This window comes from Entamoeba invadens, assembly GCF_000330505.1.
Source record: "Entamoeba invadens IP1 unplaced genomic scaffold scaff_1105074725225, whole genome shotgun sequence".
Classification (NCBI taxonomy): Eukaryota; Evosea; order Mastigamoebida; family Endamoebidae; genus Entamoeba; species Entamoeba invadens.
Genome location: NW_004443552.1, coordinates 34,165 through 54,112, shown reverse-complemented (window position 1 = coordinate 54,112; position 19,948 = coordinate 34,165). Strand labels below are relative to the sequence as shown.

The 19,948-nt window shown below is 38.9% G+C and overlaps 6 protein-coding genes across 6 annotated transcripts; 2 read left to right on the top strand and 4 right to left on the bottom strand.

The window, feature by feature from the left end:
• Positions 1-8: 8 nt before the first annotated feature.
• On the top strand, positions 9-332 carry EIN_379430 (GTP-binding protein, putative; the record flags this gene model as incomplete). The annotated part of the gene is made up of 1 exon (XM_004258799.1): positions 9-332. A coding segment is annotated over one exon (324 nt), but the record flags the coding sequence as incomplete, so codon positions are not given.
• A 546-nt stretch (positions 333-878) lies between these two features.
• Positions 879-1,610, bottom strand: EIN_379420 (hypothetical protein; the record flags this gene model as incomplete). The annotated part of the gene is made up of 2 exons (XM_004258798.1): positions 879-1,351; positions 1,484-1,610. The coding sequence occupies 2 exons, from the start codon at positions 1,608-1,610 to the stop codon at positions 879-881; spliced, it is 600 nt and encodes a 199-aa protein (XP_004258846.1).
• A 388-nt stretch (positions 1,611-1,998) lies between these two features.
• EIN_379410 (FKBP12-rapamycin complex-associated protein, putative) lies at positions 1,999-9,105 on the bottom strand (the record flags this gene model as incomplete). Its single annotated transcript, XM_004258797.1, has 2 exons — positions 1,999-8,604; positions 8,671-9,105. The coding sequence occupies 2 exons, from the start codon at positions 9,103-9,105 to the stop codon at positions 1,999-2,001; spliced, it is 7,041 nt and encodes a 2,346-aa protein (XP_004258845.1).
• Positions 9,106-9,366: 261 nt separating this feature from the next.
• Positions 9,367-16,765, bottom strand: EIN_379400 (ataxia telangiectasia mutated, putative; the record flags this gene model as incomplete). The annotated part of the gene is made up of 2 exons (XM_004258796.1): positions 9,367-16,619; positions 16,678-16,765. The coding sequence occupies 2 exons, from the start codon at positions 16,763-16,765 to the stop codon at positions 9,367-9,369; spliced, it is 7,341 nt and encodes a 2,446-aa protein (XP_004258844.1).
• Positions 16,766-16,878: 113 nt separating this feature from the next.
• Positions 16,879-17,925, top strand: EIN_379390 (hypothetical protein; the record flags this gene model as incomplete). The annotated part of the gene is made up of 1 exon (XM_004258795.1): positions 16,879-17,925. The coding sequence occupies one exon, from the start codon at positions 16,879-16,881 to the stop codon at positions 17,923-17,925; it is 1,047 nt and encodes a 348-aa protein (XP_004258843.1).
• An 81-nt stretch (positions 17,926-18,006) lies between these two features.
• Positions 18,007-19,097, bottom strand: EIN_379380 (hypothetical protein; the record flags this gene model as incomplete). Its single annotated transcript, XM_004258794.1, has 2 exons — positions 18,007-18,921; positions 18,996-19,097. 2 exons carry the CDS (start codon positions 19,095-19,097, stop codon positions 18,007-18,009), a joined length of 1,017 nt encoding a protein of 338 aa, XP_004258842.1.
• Between the last annotated feature and the right edge of the window lie 851 nt (positions 19,098-19,948).

Here is a 19,948-nt window from a genome sequence, read left to right as displayed (position 1 = left end):
GAAACAGCGAAGTGAAATACCAAATTTCGCTGTACTTGATCGTGTTAGTCGTGTTCTTTGGGTTCGATGAAATGATTACTGTTTTGACCAATCCACTGCTCTTCATTTTGTGCTTGATTATTGGTGGGTTTGGGTTCACTGCGTACAAGCTTGGGCTTGGCGGAGTGGTCACTTCGTACATGACAAAAATGCTTACAATGTCTGTCGCGTCGATGTTTGAGTACCTTCGAGGGTTTGCTCTATGTAAGCCGTTGATAGATATTGTATGGCCTGTAGATGTTCCCGAGCAGAACAAGGAAGATACGAACCAAGTGGAGTCACAAACACAGTAGAATTTTGATTTTTAAGCAATGCTTCAACTAGTTTAGTTTATTATAATATGATTTAAGTTAGTATACAGTTGATGTCTTAATTTCTCTGATTGATACTAAAAAATAGTATCGTTTGTTAGTAGTTGAATAATAAAAGAATAGTATGTGATGTTACTTTGAAATCCTTATGGAAGATCTCTTTATCTCTACAACATCAAACTTCTTTCGAGTCTTTGACTGTTCACCGTCCAGCAGCAAACAAACACGTCTCGATTACCAATAGTCTTTTTTTATTTTAGCTTCTTATAATATGAATTATATTTTTTCAATTATGGGATTATTAGTTTTAATTACTAGTAATCGTATAGTAATGTAAGCCATTTAACAAATTAGACCAAAAAAATGATATAAATACTATAATGTTAGTAATATAATACTTATAGTATATTAAAAATACTATAATATTTTAACTAATACTTATAATAAGTCAAAAGAAAGATAAAAAGACTCAAAATCAATACTCCAAAGTGTTTTATAGTGGTATGTATTACAAACAAATATAGCCATTCAATTTTTAACATCCTTTTCTTCCGGTTTAACAGTCGACGAGAGTGTCTCGGCATCTTCATAATTGACTTTCATGTCCCCGACTATCTTGTTTTTCAATCCGATAAGAGCGTCTTCGTTCTCGTGTCTTGCTTTAAGTTCTTCTTTCCTCAAAGAAACGTAATCGACATGTCGCTTCTGATAAATGGCAGTGCTCTTATAAGTTCTTGGGTCGGGCAATTCGGGCAAAAACCCGGGAATGTAAGGTCTCTCTTTATCCACTTCTGATAAAGGCACATTTGGTCTTTGCTTAACGACTGGAAATTCCGGAATTCCGTCGATGAACAATTTGTCTTCCCGCGTCACATATTCCCCAAACGAAAACACGTCGACACCAAGTTGTTCCATCGCAAAGAGCATATCAATGAATGTGGATTGTGTTCTTCCGTTGTGTTCAGATATTTCGTGTGTGCGTTTCCCAATTTCTTGAATGTCTTGAAGTCAATAAGTCTGTTATCTTTGTTTGGATATGACTCAAGACATATCTACAATAAGTATCAAATCGAGTTTTGTAAATATATTAATATACTATATAATATATTATATTATCAATGTATAGAACAAACACATCTCCATTATATCGACAAGTGCTTCTAGTGATGATTCCTTCGCGTTAACATACCCGGCACTCATCGCAATTTGTCCAGCTGCTATTTTCAAAATTCTGCGAGGGAACTCACTCTGCTCTGCCATGTCTTTTCTCTTTTTGAGTTATTTACTATTTTTTTATTAATGTATTATTATAATTAATGTATTATTATAATTAATTTATTATTATAATTAATAATATATTATTTATTATAGTTAATTTATTAGTAAACTTATCTTTTTTTCTTTTGGCTTCCTTTTGATTATTTTTTACATAAAGACTCTTTTGTAATTATATCGGTATGTATTTTACCTTTTTCTCTTCTTTTTTTGTCGCATCAAAGAATAACTATCCGATATAACTATTGTTAATTTACAGAGAACAAACTAATAGTAAAAATACAATACCATTATAGTAAAATTGAGAACCAATAAGATCAAATATTTATAACAATTTGTTGTTTACAAAACATAATAGGATTCTGTACATAACTCACCACCATGGGCACCACCCCTGGTATGACTGACTTAAATTCTCGTGTGAAATTGCTTCTTTGATCAATCTGTCGACTTGTTCACTGACGTTCAATCCAATTTCATTCCCAAAATCCTTTCCAGTCAACTTCTCAAGGACTCTCTTTACAACACTCCCCGCCTTATCTTTAATAGAACTGTCGTCTCCAGTGTTATTAACATTTGTGGTGTTTGCTTCCTCTCCCCCTTCACTGTCTTTCCCTCCAAATATTTTGACAATCAATGGATCATACACAAACGCTTCTAACACCGCCATTAAACTGTCTTTATTCATTCGCAGCACTTTCATCACCGCCTCACATGTAATTCTAAATGTCCCTTCGATCCCACTGACATCCATTGCGTTCACGATCATTCGTGTCAATCGAAATGGTATTCGCTCAGGGAACTTCTCTCGTTGAATTGCAACTTCAAAACAGTCGCCAAAGTCGATGTGGACGACATTCCCAGTGTATCTCTGTAACATCAGATTTGATGGGTGGCGATCTCCAAGGCCCAAGATGTACCCAACCATTGACATGAGTGCAACACTTCGTGTGAAATTCGTTCGTCGTTCCATCCATGCCTCTGAAGAAACACTCTTGAGCCACAAAATGTTTGCCAAATCCATTCCAGGCGACTCTTTGAGTACCGCATCGAATATTTCAACCTTCTGTAAGTATGGTAAATCGTCAAAATGTGGTGCCATTTTCGTGATGACCTTCTTTTCCAAATCAACGGGGATATCATGCATCTCTCGGTACTCTTTAATGAGTTGATGGAATGTGTCAGAATGTGGCACCCACCCTATCAACCCACTCATTGTACTCAATGGAATCACTTCATAGCACAGAATATTCAAATGGTGTGTTGAAGTGTATGGGCTCGACGCTAACAAGTCATTAACAAGTCCAAAGAATTGCATCACTCTCTCGTCCTGTCTCAAGTCTTCATGCCCTTTCAAACAGAATTTGTACTCAACCCCATTCGACCCGACTATTGTTAACTTCCTTGGACGTTGTTTTGAAGGGATGATATCGAGCACAGGGACGATGCTTTTGATGCGTGTGATGTTGTTAATGTTCTGTGCTTTGTATGTCCCAGGCACTGCAATGTCCATATCTCTTGCTTCCATTAATCTTGGGGAGACTTGTGGCAACTCCAAGACGGAGACGGAATTGATAGATTTGTGAATCCGTTTGTAGATTTTGAAGTAGATTTCCCACGCATCTTCAATATCACTGTCCTTGTCCGTCGCCGTCCTGTTCTTTGCTTTAAAGCGCAAACAAAACTCATATGCCTCTTTCAGATCTTTTCCGTACGATTGAAGGAACCCTCGCTCATGTTGTGTCTCGCCACCTTTCTCAAGCTTCTCGTAGAGCGGTTGTAATAAGGATAACATCGCGTTGAAGTCGTGGTTTATATAGAACTCTCTGCTTGCTTCTTCTAATGCTTCGTGCCAAGACTCATGCCATAAAACAGCGACTCGGACTAATTCCTCTCCAAGTAAAAGTGCTTGTTCGACCAAATGTCCCGAGTCCGCGCGAATCTTTTCAATGACAGACATCGCCGTTTTACGACGGTCATATGATGGGGACTTGGAAGCAACAGTGAGTGGATAGACAAGTGCTTGTGGATGTTTCTTCCCAATAAAAGTCAACAAATCGATCATCACTCGCTTGACAGATGCAGTGGACTGTATTCTTGCAATGATCTGTGGGATGACATGAAGCCAGATGTCGACCGGAAGTGTTCGAATACCATCGACTATTGCCTCTTCTACTTCTTGGTACTTCCCATATTTAAATAAAATCGTGAGGAGTCTTAATGTGTCTTGAAGCGTTTGTGAATTCTTCGCTAAGATCAACGACTTCACAAACCCTTCAATCGACACTCGAAGGTATTCAACAAGGGTCTCCTCGGACATGTCGGCGCCATTTTCTATGAAGTTGACCACCTCAAAATTTACCAATGCCCAACTGTGCCAATACGCAAAGTTCTCTGTGTCGTATTGTACAGTCGCGTGGTAGTATTGCAATATCTGTGGTATAGTCTCGTAATTAAATGAATTCGAATTTTGTGCTATATATAGACTCCACTCCCCCAATTTAGAAAACACATCCGCCTTTAAGGCTATGTCATCACTCCGCCGCGTTTCTACAAGCTTTTCAAAGCAACTAAGTTTGTCAAGTATCCGTGTTCTACTGTCTAAGTCTTTTGCTTCTTTCCATTCTAACTTCAAATATTGAACTCCAACACGGAGCTTGGCGGCTGGTAATTCATCGAGTTGGTCACGCAGAGGAACTCCAGCAAGTCTGTCAAGTGTTTTCATGGCCAATCGCGTCATCCCATTGTTATAACACAGTCCAGTGTATTTGATCCAACAATCACTGTTCTCCGTTTCGTTTAAGACAAAGCTGTGGATTTTCAAGAGCTTCTGCCATATAGAAACGTCCTCTTTTGCATTCACCAATTTCTCCGTCCATGCGCTTTTCAATATACTTTTCGTGTCTTCGTTGTACATCCCTTCTTTGAACATGATAACTTCCTCAAGCTCTGCTAGCATCTGCGACCGAGCAACAGTCAGATAAGCTCGTTCATAGCACTCTCCTGCTAGTGCAGATAACTCCGCGTCAAGCAACTCCCTCTCTTTCCCAATGAAGTCATTCGCCCGTGTGAATTCGCCTTTGTTGATTGAGTTAATAATTCTAAAGAAATTGGTGTCAAAGGTGTTGTCTGTCATCTCAACGACAATTTTCCCAAAGTCGTCCCATCTGTCCAAATACCACAAAGCGGCAGCATAAAGCGGTCTTGCAGTTTCAATCACATTTTCATTGCCAGATTCCCATATTGTTTTTGCAGACTCTTCCAACTCTTCCCAATCCCCAAGTTGATACAAGCAATTCAATTTCCCAACAAGAAAGTCCCCATTCATCCCGTCATCCTTCAACTTCTTTTCATAAATGTTCAGCGCCTGTTGCCATCTCCCAAGCTTCTCAAACCACGTCTGATTCAATTCAGTCTCGTCGTTGCCGCCTTTGAAACTTTTTGTATACTCTATGAGCCCAGCCGCAGCATCATAGTTCTGTAATTGGTTGTTCAGTCCAATCAATTCCTCAATGTACTCAATTTTTGGAGTGTCATGGAACTCCATTTCTTTGTAATGAAGTGCTTTGGCATAAGCGTTACACCGTTTCGCGTATGTCCCAAGTGAGTTGATCGGCACTTTGATCCCCTCTCTTTCAATAAATTCACACAAGTTGAGAAGTATTTGTAGAATCTCATGTGGTGTCGAGGGGTATTGGAAAACAGCTTTGAGACACTGCACAAGCTTTTTAGTATTCTCCGGTGACTCTTCCCACGACGCAAAGAACGCGAAGTTGAACAAATCACGCGCAAGAGGCGGGTGGTCTGTCGAAAGTGAATGGCAGAAGCTCAGCGAGTGAATAGGGCTTTCTTTCAAAAAAATGATTTCGACTTGCTTCGCCCAGTCCAACCAGTCTTCCTTTGTTTTTCGTTGTTTGTAAGTGTCCCATGTTATCACAATTTTCGTGAGGTCTTTTGTGAGAGTGTCTTCCTCTTGTATCTGATTGAATTTTGTTACTTGGGAATGAAGGTCTTCTGAGATTGTAACGTTCTGCCTGTCGTTTTCATCGATACTCAACACCGGTCCATCGGGTATTCCATCCAACCTTATCATTAAAGTTTGGTACCTTATGTGAATGTACTTTGGACATGTCCTATCTAAGACATTAGAGATGGTTTGTCGATATATCAAAAAGGGTTTCCCAAGACGTTCCCCCATACTACAGAATACGTCCATTGTTGGGTCGCGTAAAATTTCGTTTGGGAGTAATCGGGTGAGTGGTAGAACTAAGCGACTAATGAACTCCTCTGCATCAACGTGTTGTAAAAACTTGTACAATGCTCTCAGTGTTGGGAGTACAATAGAGTAATGCACTTGCTCGCTCACCAAATCGGCAAATACTGGAATAACAAGGTGTAAATAGTCCGCAAAGTCCAAGTTCTCTGATAAGACCACAATGGAGTTGATCACATTTTCAAATACAAAACTGTTTTGATCGAAGACGTACTTGTTCAGTTCAGCCAAAATAAGGGAGAGTATCTTAGGCATATACGCCTTATATTCGTCCAGCATAACCTTTGATATCTCGCACACCAAAGATAAGATCGACAGCATTGTAGTGTCGTCCCAACATTCTTGAATCAACGAGAAAATTTCGGGTAAATACTCTCTGATGTTCTTCTTTATTAAACACATCATTTTTGCCAATCCTTTAATCAGTGCTGGTCTCACCCCAGGCAGACATGTTTTGAAGAGCTTCAAATAAATTGCAAGGATTTGTGGGATGAAGGGAAGACTCTTTGTATTGAAGTAAAGTATCACTTCTATGAACGTCTCGAGTGTTTGTACGTGGCCAAGGACTAAGTTGTTGTCTTGGAGAATTTTAAAGAGAAGTCCCAACACGGTCAGTGTGTAGAATTCCTCACTCCCCGGCGATGTTTTTGGTAACATGGATTCCGTCGGGTCGTTGTCATCGCTGTTATTTGCGTTATCCTTTTCCGTTAACAATTTATATCGGTACGTGTCGATAGCACCGATGATCCCAAACACTTTAATCAGTTCCAATTTGATTGTTTCGTTCCTTTCACTATTTGCAAGTTCGAGCAAGAGTCCCAGTAATTCAGGGTAGTCGTAATATGGCTGGACGACATACCCAATACTTCTTGTGAGTTTTCCTAGAGCTATCAGACTCGACTCTCTTCGTTCACTCTTTTTAAGAGAGTTGCCTTTGTCCGACAAGACTGTCAAAATGCACTTCATCAGTCGTTTGACATATGCCCTCAAATCGCCACCTGTTGTTGTTAAATCGCCAATTGCATTGAGTAAATAAATGCAAGTGTCTCCGTACGACTTTTGGATCGACTCCTCGAGCTTTGGGAGTAAGTCCTCCATTAGTGGAACTATATATGGTTGTATCAGTTTTTTGGAAGATTTTACAAGGATTCCTATCATCAAAGACGCCTCCTCGTTTATTTTCAAGTCTGATGAGTATTTCAGTTGTGTTAATAAGTTGATAATAGTTATTCTGTATGACGGCATCACAAAGGCTGGGTTGTACTTAGTCAGCCTTCCTATTATACAAATCGCTCTTTCTCGTATTTTCAAGTTTTCGTCGTTTAAGATGATAAACATGATCTTAATCTTCTTTGATTGCGCCAAGAAATTGTCGAACCTTTCGTCCAGCATCTGTAACACAGTCAATCGAATTTCGGTGTTCCCATCGCTTAAAGCGTGTTCGAGCAATTTCTCCAAAACGTCGGTCACGTGTAACGTCGATATAATTTTCTTATTATCTTTCACAATATCCATCTGTGGCAATACCTCTCGAGTGAGCATCGCCGCCTCCTTTCTAATATCTTCATTTTCGTTATCTATGTATTTCATTATACATTCCTTGACAACCTCAATAATGTTGTGTTTGAATTTGAAGGTGTGCAGTGTGTTTAGTGCAAGTTGTATTTGCTCCGGGTTCTCGACTTTAGGTGGGAGATTCTTATAAAACATAGTCAAGTGTTCTGGCGCTCCAAATGGGACATACGACTTCCCCAATAATATCCCACAGATGATGTCCAGTAGCATCTTCTGAATTTGGTGCTTGTAAAGTCCATTAGTGCTTGCCTCCAAAGCTTTCTTAGCTAATGACACCAAATGAGCTGTTAGTCCATTGTCGAGTAAACTTGTGAAGACTTGATAGAATAAAGTAAATGTTCTTGGGACTGGGACATACTCGATTAATTGTTGCATACAGTACATAACTGAATTACTCGCGTCAAGGTTCTTATCCTTTCCATTAATAACTATCATGATTTGAGCAAAGATGGTCTCTAAGAATGGATACATCTCCACTTTGACCTCTTTAGTTATATCCCCAATGGCCTTAAAGATCACACCTCTTTCTGGAAACGTTTTGAGAGTGGTTATTAAATAAGTAATAATTCTATCAAAAGGCTCTTTCGTCTTGACTCTTCTCAGCTCAACACTCTCTTCCGTGGAAAACTCCAAACTGGACCTCGCGTCTCTGGAATAGATCTCAGCAACGGCTTCGTTCTTTGGTGCAAACTGTGATGCGTCGAAGCTCGCAAACTCGGGAAGAGCTTGAATAAGAGCCTTTTTAATCATAGCATTTTTGGTCTCTTTACAACTTAAAAAGAGCCCAATGATGTCCTTGTACTTGTCCTTAGTGAAGTCCTTACAGTTGTGAAGTAGTGATGTAAGTACTAAAATAGCACCATGTTGTAATTCCGGGACATTCACTCTTTTCAAATGAAGGATGGCTTGTGTGTACAGTCGAGTCACATCATACCCCTCCGCCTCTTTCGATGTGAAGAGTCTTAACAATATGCCAAACGCCTTTTGTGCTTCCAAACGGGATTGTATATTCTTGTCATACATCACATTAGTCAGCGCATTCACCAATTTGGTTTGATTCATAAAGCAAACGACCTCGTTGTTCGTTGCGATTTGGTACATCATCATCGCACCAGTCGTCTTTGGCTCGTTCTATTTTTAAATATCGTGGTACTATATATGTATAACACTTTTATTATTAATAAACTATAAACAAACTTCCAAAAAGAAGCAGGCGTTGTCTAGTTCCATCTCCACTACGTCGTGGGGGACTATTTTAGATATTTTGCCCAAAAGACGGACAGCGTGCAATATGACCACGGGATATTTCATTTTCAAGAGCATGTCGATGATTTCCTTTGCGTAAGTTCTTGGGTATGTATCATCTATTTCACTTGATATAATGAGGTCGACTGTTGTGATAACAGCTAAAAGTTGTTTGAGAGTAGTGTCTGGTCGTTTGACTTTGTCGATGAGTCCAATTGAGACTTCTTCAACAAATGCGATGACACCCTCTCCTCGTAAATCTCTCAAAACAATAAATATGAGGTCATTGATTTTCGAAGAGATCACGTCGTCTTGGATTAATCGGTTTGTTGTGAGCTCGTTGAAGAGTGACATGTACTTCTCCGACCATCGTATTTTCGATGTCATTATCCGCTTTCAATTTCTCAGTTCAATTGTTCCATAAACTAGTAAGATACTATTAATATGTTATTAACTTACTATGCTTTTTCTTTGAATAATTGGAATGTTTTTGATTCTTTTTCTCCCTCAGCAACACTTTATTTGTCTAAGATTTTTTTGTTGTTGTTGGAGTTACAAATTTGTAATAGAATTAGAAAAATTATAAATATAGAATTTGTCTTGAACGTTTGAAACTATAATTAAACTATAAAGAAACTACAAGTACGATTACCACCAAGCAGCCCATCCAGAAAACATTTTCTTGAGTCTGTTGTGATCTGTTGCTTTGTCTATCACCTCTTTGACTTGCCCTTCGACTGAATACACCTGCCCACCTTCGTACCCCATTAACTTCTCCTTGCACCGCGTCAGAATGTCTTCACATGATTTTTTGTCTTGTTCTTTGTCTTCGTCGCCCTTCGACGAATGGGTTCTCACAGTTTTCAAAATTTTGTTTGTTGTGTCGTCGTTCCACTTCTTTGGAGGAGACGACATAACTGCGTCTAAAATTGCCATCACCATGTCGGTGTTCGTTCGCAACACGTTCATCACGTCTACACATGTCGCCCTGAATCGGCTACCAACTCCAAGATATCCCAAAGGTGCTTGTAACTCTCTTGTGAGTCTGAATGGAACAATTTCTGGGCACGGCAACTTTTTACCGAACTCGAAGATATACCCAAAGTCGATGTGAAGGAGTTCCCCCGTCTTTTTATCAAACATGATATTATTCAAGTGTCTGTCACCTATTCCTAATACATACCCGACCATTGAAGATGTCGCCAAACTTTCCAAATAAGCGCTTCGCATTTCGTAGAGTAGTCGAGCGTCATGGCCATACCACTTCTCGAAGAGGATTTTAAATATCGGAGAGTACTTCTTAAGGCACTCATCAAACTTTTGATACTTTAACTTAACATTCCGATCGGCTTTTTTAGTCTCAACTTCGCAGTACTCCCTCTGAATTGTTTCCGCTGTAGTTTCTTTGGGATAAATCGTCTTGTGGTTTGCCACAAAGATCGAGAAAAGTGGTTGCGCCGTTTTCACAAACTCGAGGAACCCCGACTCTTTGCTCAGTGGTATCACTTTATATGTTCTCAGTCGCATGTTCCGAGTTTTTCTATTACGAAGGAAAGCGTAATTGCACACTTTGAATATCTGTTGAATCATCGCGTCTTGCTTCATCTCATCTTTTGACTTCGCAATGAACGTGTAACACTCTCCATCACTCCCTATAAAGTCCGCTTTCTTCGGCGCATTGACCCCTCCAAGGACTTTGTAAGTCTTTGAAAACCCACTCACTGTTGGGACTTCATTTTCTCGCCCAAAAGGTATCTCACATGTTGGCACACACACAAGCGGATATGTCTTAGATGCAAACGACAGATTATCCTCAGCCTTTGCACTATTACTATGTGCCAAGTTAATGATGTTTTCAGACATTTCCATGACTTGTTGGAATATTGGAGATATTGATTGTTCCCCAGATATCAAATTTGCCAAATGAGCAGCAACTATGGGCGTGTCTTTTTGCACCTTACCTGCTCTCTTTTTGTAATTTGCCTTTGTAGCCATAACCACATGAAACAAAGTCTGTTGAGGATGTTCCACTGCTGTTTTAAATATCAGTTGCATGATCAAGTTAGAAATTGCGTCGGAGTTGTTGGTGGCTTCATTCATTCTACAGAGCAATCGGTATATCACTAATATGACCTTTTCGGATTTTACAATGTCATTCAATTCTTGTGAATTGGCGGTGCCAATGAACATCTCCTTCATCATTTTTTGAACATTTTTGTTGTTCTGCTCTTTCAACATCAAAGAGCATACTCTCAACATACTATACATGTCGTATTTGTCGCTAAATAAAAGTGAGTTGATGTACGACTCTATCGCCTTTTCTATAAATGGAGTGGGTACACCAGTCTCTCGTTCTTCAAGTTCAAATAAGTCAATGTCCTTCTTCAGTGCGGAGGCACTCAACCGGATCTCTTCTGTTATAACACACTTTTCAATTTTAGACAGAGCAAGCTTCTTCTTCTCTTTCAGCGCCTTTCTTGTAAGTGCCTCATCACTTTTTAAGTACTCTTCAATATCGTTCGCTTGACTATCGAAATACTTTGCAGCTCTAAATGCAATTCTCCCGATCTTTTCATAATCATCAAAGCTTTTTGCTTTGTCCAAGATATGCTCAATCAAATTCGTGAGTTCGTCACGGTTTCCGCTTCTTGTCAATGTTTTGTATTTCACTCGTAATAATACACTCTCTAACTCATTCGACTGAAGAAGCTCAATAGCACCCTCGGTGTCATTTTGGGCATGTCGAATCTTAGCCATTGTCTCCCACCACTCGTCATTCCGTTCTCCGTGTTGTCTGACTAAAGTCAAATAAGCGTCGTCGTAATACCCCCACTCGATAGCAAGTTGTGTTGTCACCTTAGAAACATTTGGCACCTTCTCGACTTCGCAAAGCTCGAGTAACGGCTTTAATGTGTGATAATTGGTGGTGCATTTCTGAAGCTCTTGCAACATCAACGAATTTCGATTTGTGTCCTTTTGACTCACCACATTCCCCATCATACATTCAACTACATATCGACTTAACTCACCTTTGTCACTCTCCCCTATAATCCCTATTTTAAGCTTCTCAAATGATTCTTTACTGAATGTCTTGAGTGACTCTTTATCACTGAATTTTACAGCACGCCATAAATGATACATCTTGTTTTGCTCTAGCCTCTCTTTATCATAATAAACAACGTCGCCCCAATCAGTAAAGCCTCTCCAAGCAGTGGAGTAATCGTTATCAGTAACATCAGTAGTAGTTCCAATCCTCTCAGTTAAATGTGCAGTGTAATACAATCCACTTTGTATCAGGGCTTCGTCAACGCCACTTTGATTTGCTTCTGCTTGTAAAAGACGGTGATACTGATGCTCATAAGACACGTCGATTGTTCTGCCTTCGAGCTCTTTTGCAGACATAAAGTCTTTCACTGCTTTAAATGCGCTGATGAGTGGTGTTACGTCTGGGTTCTTAACATCGACGAAACTCTCCGATATCTTAAGAGCGGTGAATGGGAGCTTCCATTTGATTGAATTCTGAACAACATCTGCTGTTTTTCGTGTTTGGATGTATCTGCCAAATGTTGTGAAATATCTTGAAAAAGCGGGAAGAACAATTTGAAGCTTCTTGTCGTCGGAAATCACGTCCAAAATGTACTTCTCTATTTCATTGTCACTCAAAGACATTTGGTCGTAAAATGCACACGACACGTTGATCACAACATCACACGAAAAATCGTCTTCTGAACACACGCTGAGGATATTCATAGTTTCTCCATCCGTTTTGGGCGTCACAAAGAACTCGACAAATTTCTTTGCAATCTCAAATTTGAGACTGGTTGGCCACTCTCGAGTCTTCTCTTTCATTTCCCTTTCGTGTTGTGCATTTCCCAGTGAAGAAACCAATGGGAAGAGTACTTTAGAGAATACCGTCTTTTTTGCATTCGAATTAAAGAAGTGGAGGAATTTGACTGCATTAATAGAACAACGGAGTGTCGCGACTAAATAACACACACGCTCCGAGAGTTGTTGAATTAAAACTTCTTTAAAATTCTTCGATGTATCGACTTTCCACATGAAACTTGGTATCTGGGAATAGGTGGATTTTGTTGATGTTAAATCAGTAAGTAAATACAACATTTTGCTGTTGAGAGAGTTGGCGCATAAGGCTTTGAAATCCTCTGACATTAGAAGCACCGAGTAAATGTATTGGTGTGTGGATATGTCTTCCAAAGATCTGAGGTAAATTGGGTATGGCACAGCATCATAGAAATACCGCATTTGAAGATCGACCAATTCCTCGGGAATATTACTTGTAAATTGGTTCTGTAACTCAGGAAGAAGAACAATTTTAAACGCGTCGCTGTTTGTCGAGAGGTGTGTTGCCAATGCAGAAGTGATCAATTTATACACATCAGAATATGTTGTTAATTGTTTGGAGCACAGAATTGTCACGGCATTATAAACCAATTCGTTGTTCTTCACAAAACTTTCCATTTTAAGAAGTTTGGATAAAAAGAGGGAATAAGTCAGTGCCAAATCCTTCTCATTCGTCGTTTGTGAAACAAGTTTCCCAAAGAGAGCAACTAGTTGGTTTACATCCGTTGTCTTTGAAGAGAATATGAAAGGGGATATAGTCAGCACATGAAAAGTGTTGGGAATTCTCTCAAGAAGTTGTATGAAGGAAGGCTTCCCTGTTGTGTACATCAACGAATCACAGAAGTGTGTTTGTATGTAAGTGTCAAGACTCTTCTGATCGATTTTGTCAATATGTCCATGTGTCAAATAACAATCAACAAAAAGGCCCATCTCCTTCCCACAAAACTGTTTGATGTTCGCGTAGCCAAGTGTTTCCAGAATCATTCCCTCAATGGTTTTGTTTGAGAGAATCAAAGGAATCAATTCGCGTTTGTATTTGCACAAAAAAGTACACAACGTTTCTTCTTCGCCGAGTAAGTAATACGGCAAATTCGAGAAGATTTTCTCGCTTGAATACCACATCGAAAAGAAGTCCGTTGTGAAGTGTGTTGCTTCTATTTGAAACCCAACTACAGTCGAGAACAATGACAAGTCATTTTGTTTGACAAGTACAAGAGAAATGGTGTGGAGGGTATTTCTAATGTTTTCGTCGCTTTTCTTGGACAAACCCATATAGTACATAAACGATGAGATGGTTTTAAATAGCGAAGAATTATCAAAAACCAACAAAGAGAGATCTTTTATTATTTGTTGATCGACAACTTCTGGACTTTTGCAACGGACTTCTGGAAACGCCAACATCATTTCCAAATTCTTGAGTGGTGTTGTACCACTCTTCATGCAATATGCAAACGTCTTTGGAAGGTGCAACGAGTTACTCAGTAAGTTGTTGTAAATGAAAAGACCGAGTTCTTGCTTGTCAATAGAAAGACATGTTTTGAATAACAAATCCATTGTCAACGCACTTTGATGAAAAGATTTGTCTTCAAATAGTTTTTCGAGATATGGGAGAAGCAGTTCGTGTGGTTGAATCAAATCTACAAATTGGGATATCTGTGAAACGTTTCTGGAAATATGTAATAATATCCGTTGTATGAAATCAAGTGGCAACCGCAACTTGCCGATCTTCTTAAGCTCATTAAAGATTGAGAACAACGAAGAGATCACTTTTGAGTCGTACGTTTTGATGAGTGTTGATAAACGCGAGTCTGCACTCTTCAGTACTGGGCACATTTCCATATATTTTATATCGGACAAATACTCAATTACTTTGTTGTGGAGTTTTCCGTTAAACGATGTGTCTTTAACAAGTGCTTTCAAAGTCTCCAAGATGGTAACCAATACCTCATTTGTATTTGGTTTCTGTGAGCACAAAAATTGGAGAATTGGCTTTACATTACCAGACTCATTCATCACATTGTCACACATTTCTTCAAAGTCAGATGATTCCATCAACTTCGATGATGTTACCAACTTCTCTATGAAGACTTGAGAGAGTGGGGTTTTAAGGCTTTTCACCTTTTGAATCAAGTGGACAAAGAATTTGTATTTTATAATCAAATTAGAACATTCCTCAAGATCTTTGCACTCCTCATCTGTTGTGAAATAGTCGACAATCGGCTTGAAAAGATTGACTTGCATATTCTCAGACAGTTTGAACTCCATTTTGGGGTCCTTAATAAACTCCACTGTTGTTTTGTTCTCGTCGACCACATCGAGCAGAAAGTGTGTGTAAAATTGTTTGGTCATTTCGTCATCCTTCCTATTGACATAAAAAATCGCGTCGATGTCTTCTTTTGATATTTTCACGTCAAATAAAATCCTCATCAGCGACTTGACGTTCATTTCATTCTTTACAAACAACTTGATGTTTTCGGAAATCCATACAAACTGCTTTTCTTCAGTCAGACAGCACTCGTACAACATTGGCAACACCAAATCCGGATTAATAACATTCTTTGGGATATTATATGCATTAAAGATCATATGGAATGCTACCAATTGATTCAAAAGAGGTTGTCCTTGGTTCATTAAAGCACGTTGCCCATATTCCTCTCCAAGCGGTTGTAACTCATTTGCTTTCAGTAAATACATTGAAGAGACATTCAACAGTCTCAAATGAGCATTTGAATATTTGTAACTGCCTTCAACATGTTCTGCTCTGACAAATATCTCATTTATAATGGCGACTTCTTCTCCTTCAAACGTGCCATCGATCAGAAATTGGTCGACCGCATATTCAAGTAACAAAGACTCCCCAAAAATAGCTTTTGTGTTGTTGTGTCTGACATACAATTGGAGCACTTGCTCGACAAGAAACACTACAGGTTTATCACAGGACACAGTCACTATTTTCCCAAACAACTGAGCCACTGAAATTAAAAGTTCTCGTCCGGCTTGTGCGCCGCTTGACACTTTCATTTTAGTGTCTTCCACTAACAAGGCGATGTCGTAACGTGTATCACCTATTTGGGGTAATATAACACTATTTAATACACTTTCTAATATCTGGGCAAGCCCTTCCTTATTAGCGAAGGTATAACTAATGGCTATTGAAAAGAATGAGATGACCACAATAGGGTTATCCTTCAAAAGATTTGGTAAGTTGATCACCTCTTCATTCAAGTCATTGACAATAGAAATTGCTGCTTGTGGATTCATATAGCTGTAATACACATTCAAGTAGTTGACGATATTTAACGTCAGTGCCACATCCATAGCGTCAGAACCCGAAATAAAGAACATCAAATATATCTTGACTCTGTCATACACTTGCTGAATGTGTCCATGCATAAACGGAGCGCTTTTCAGTCCAATAATAGCAACAAAGAGCATCCGTACAAATGCAGTGCATGTGTCGTTCGAGTACTCGTCAATGTTCTCGTTAATAATTTTCAAGAAGAGTTCTTCAGTAATGTTGTCCATTTCAGTCTCATGTTGCAATACAACGTCCAGCAAGCAGTGATTCCCAAATATGTTCGTGAGGAGTTCAAAGACTTGTTTCTTTGTTTTGAGCTCGTCATACAAACTGGTGGTGATGCAACTCATTATAAGCAACACCCCATCTAACAATATATTCTGTGAGTCCAACTGATACTCCAACGAGCCGTAATCGTGAGTTTCAAGTGTTAAAACGTTCTTAAGTAACATATGTGTTGTCAGTGCATATGACGGAACAATTGCGTTTAACGCAGAGATCACATCGGATGTCGTGAACCCTTTTTCCCTTTGAATAGCGACCTCTATGATTTTGCTCCAGGTGACTTCTTTGTACTTTTCTTTGTTTTCATCACTTAATGGGACTTTCTCAAGTGTGTTAAAGTTCAACGTAAAGCGAATATCGGCATTCAGAACCGTGTCTTGAAATTCTTTTTTATACTTCGCATTTTTGTTTTTCTTACTTTTAAAGTTCTGAAAGAAAGTGGCGAGGGTCAGCCTTCCTTATCATCAATTGTCATCATCAGATGTATATACAAAAAACAACAGCAGAAGACAAACTTGAATTTAACACTTTTTGTGCTGCTTCAGTAAGACGGAAAGGAAAGGTGTTATATTCTTGAACATAGAGGGATATATCCTCTTCCATTATTTATCTCTTTTTAATGTTCCTTTTCTATATATAATTAGTAATTTGGTCAAATGAACGCGGAAACTATTAAAATTAATCATGAATGCTATAGAACTAGTTACATCAGAGTAATGAGTGTCTTCCTTGAAACAAGTCTTGGAAACATCGTCGTCGACTTATTTGTCGAAAACAACCCGGTGGGTAGTATGAACTTCCTAAAACTGATCAAACTGAATCATTACAAGTACTCCGTCATCACAAAAGTGATCAAGGACTACGCTTTCCAATTTGACAACAAATACAACTTAGAAGGGACTTGTGTGACTGGAGTGTTGGTACACCAAAAAGGAGAGTTAATGAGTTGCACACCTAAGAAACCTCAAAGCAACAAAACTGCAGGCATAGTCGGCTTTCTTAGTCATGGACAACACAAAATAGGAAGTGAAGTGTATGTCACAACAGCCGATGGTATTGAGAGTATTCAAGGAATTCCCTTTGGTAAAGTTGCAGAAGGGATGGACGTCGTCCAAAAGATCAACGAGCTGCTTGTCGACACCGACGATAAACCCTTTCAGAACATCCGAATCATCTCACATGAAATCTTTGAAGACCCCTTTCCTGATCCAAAAGGATTTCCTGAAGTGATCAATGAGCCAAAATTAGAGAGAGATGATCACCCTGAAGTCGAAGACTTAGTCAAAGAAATAACAGAAGACGTCGAGCGCAAAATGAAAGAAAATGAAGCTCGAAGTCGTGCGGAGATTCTCGAGATGGTCGGCGATTTACCCTTTGCCGAGATCAAGCCACCCGAAAACGTGTTGTTTGTCTGTAAACTGAATCAGTGTACAAGAGACTCGGACTTAGAAGCGATCTTTGACAAATTTGGGAAGGTAGTGTCTGCTGAAGTGATATGTGACAAAAAGACGGGAAATTCCCTTGGGTATGCGTTCATTGAATTTGAAGCCAAAGAAGCGTGTGAGGAAGCGTATAAGAAGATGGACAATGTGATTATAGACGACCGACGAATTCATGTTGATTTTTCGCAATCGATTGGGAAATATGGTGTGAAGTACGACTTCATCCGGCGGAAGAACAAGTGGGAGAAGGTTGATCAAAATGATCCAAGAAAGCGTGTGAAGAAATCGACGTTCAAAGGTGACTTCAAACGAAAGAACTGATTGCTTTGGAAATGTCTTTTATTACCATGCACAACAAACTTGTTGCAATCCGTAATCACTCATTTATAAACTGGAACACAATCATTGAGCCGTACAATCAGGAGGAGCTTGGAGATGTTGTGGGACTTCTTCAATTTCAACGATATCATCTTCACTCGACTCGTTGCTGACATCCGACCCTCCATCATCCAACTCCATATTTTGCATATCGTTATCAAGTTGGTACGTGCTTGTCATCGCTGCTCTGTTTGGGATAGTTTCATCGAAAAAGGAAATGGAATTGTCGACTAATTCATTGATAAATCCCATCAATATTTTGAAGTGCATTTTCCTCTCTTCTTCTTTCGCACTTTCGATGACCTGTGAGAACTCGCCGTCTTCGCTCTCGTGCTTGAGATCGTCAAAAAGATGGAAGAACGATTGAATAACGTGCGGCTTCGGCGCAGGCATGTTTCCTTTTCTTTTTTTGCTTGGGCGGGAAACCCTAGGATCCTTTCCAGGGTTCCACAGAATGGGTTGGTCTGTCTCTTCTTCGGGTTCGAGCATTTCCATGTCAGGATTGTTGTATCCGCAAACCTTAAAGTACACACTTTTAATACCTTCAGTGTTTTGCATTAAAGGGTTTGGTTCGAAAATGAAATGAACTCTATAGAGTGCCAAAAGGCAAGGGGTTTTATCAGCCAAAGTCGACGAGACCAAAGGAACGCTTTCGACGACGACATCTGAGAGGTATTTCAGTGCGTTTGCGTCTGCTAAGTTGTTGTAATTCAAATCGGAGATATTCAAAATGCGACCCCAGTAGCAGGGAATCTTCTTCGATAATTCGTGTAATTTATTTTCCAATTGGTAAGCCACGCCATGAAACCGTCGTTGGAGGGTGTGTGTTTTTTGAAAGGTCTCGAGGCGCTTTGTTCGAAAAGATGTCTGCAGCTTTTCTAAAGCAAAAATGTTTTGATGGACCTGAGGACTGACCATCATTAAATAGTCGTCGTACGTCTTAAAATTAATTTTTTCTTCTATTGTGAGCTCTGAAACGGAGCACCTCCCTTTGTCGTTGTAAAAAAACAAACCTCGACATTAATTAAATCCCGGGAGGGAGCAGTGGGTAATCCCGCTTGGATCGGCTCCGTCTCCATGTATTTTATATGGTAATCGGCCTTCGCCATATCCATCTGTCAACCCTTATCATTTTGTTATTATTTGTAGGCAAGCAAAAAGGGTTCCTTAGTAAATATTTACTATTATATTTAATTGTTTTATTATTATTCTTTAGTTTTGAGCGCCTATTTTAGGATGAAATGTTCACTTCCCATCTACTGGCTCTAAATTTGTTTTTTTTAATTAATATCACAATCAAATGAACTTATTTTTTTAACTTGATTATGTCGAAGATATGTGTTTTGTTTTTTAAATGCCTCTACAAAAACTTCATTGTTTTCTATTATATATATTATAATATATAATATATAATTGATTAAGTAATTATAATTATGATACTTTTATACTTCATTTAAAGTATTATATAATATATAATATATAATTTAGTAGATTATAATTAATTAATAATATTATTATTAATTATAAATTAAAATAAAAACATTTTTTATAATGAATCATTAATAAAGTTATAATGTCTATATTAGTAAAGATTTGTTATATCGATCAAAAGCGTTATTCTCTCCCCATAATAATAAAGTGAAACGAAAGACAACAAAGTACCAGCGTTACATGCCCAACTTTCTTCTGTTCCAATGTCTTCTCTTGAAGTTGTAGTTCATGGTGTTTCCAGTCTTCATTCTGTAGAACTGTGGGACTCCTTTGTTCTGTTTGATCTTCTTCCCGAGCTTGATCTTGTACGAGAACCCTTTATGACCGGTCTATCTGTTAGTGTGACTCTCACTCCTCGTCCAAAAAACAAACCATTTGTCAATAGAGTTTCTTCTAAACCCTTTTTTGTTCACGTTCTATTTTATAGCTTTGTTTTATTAATCTTATTATTAAACCTTTTCTCTTTTTGTTACAG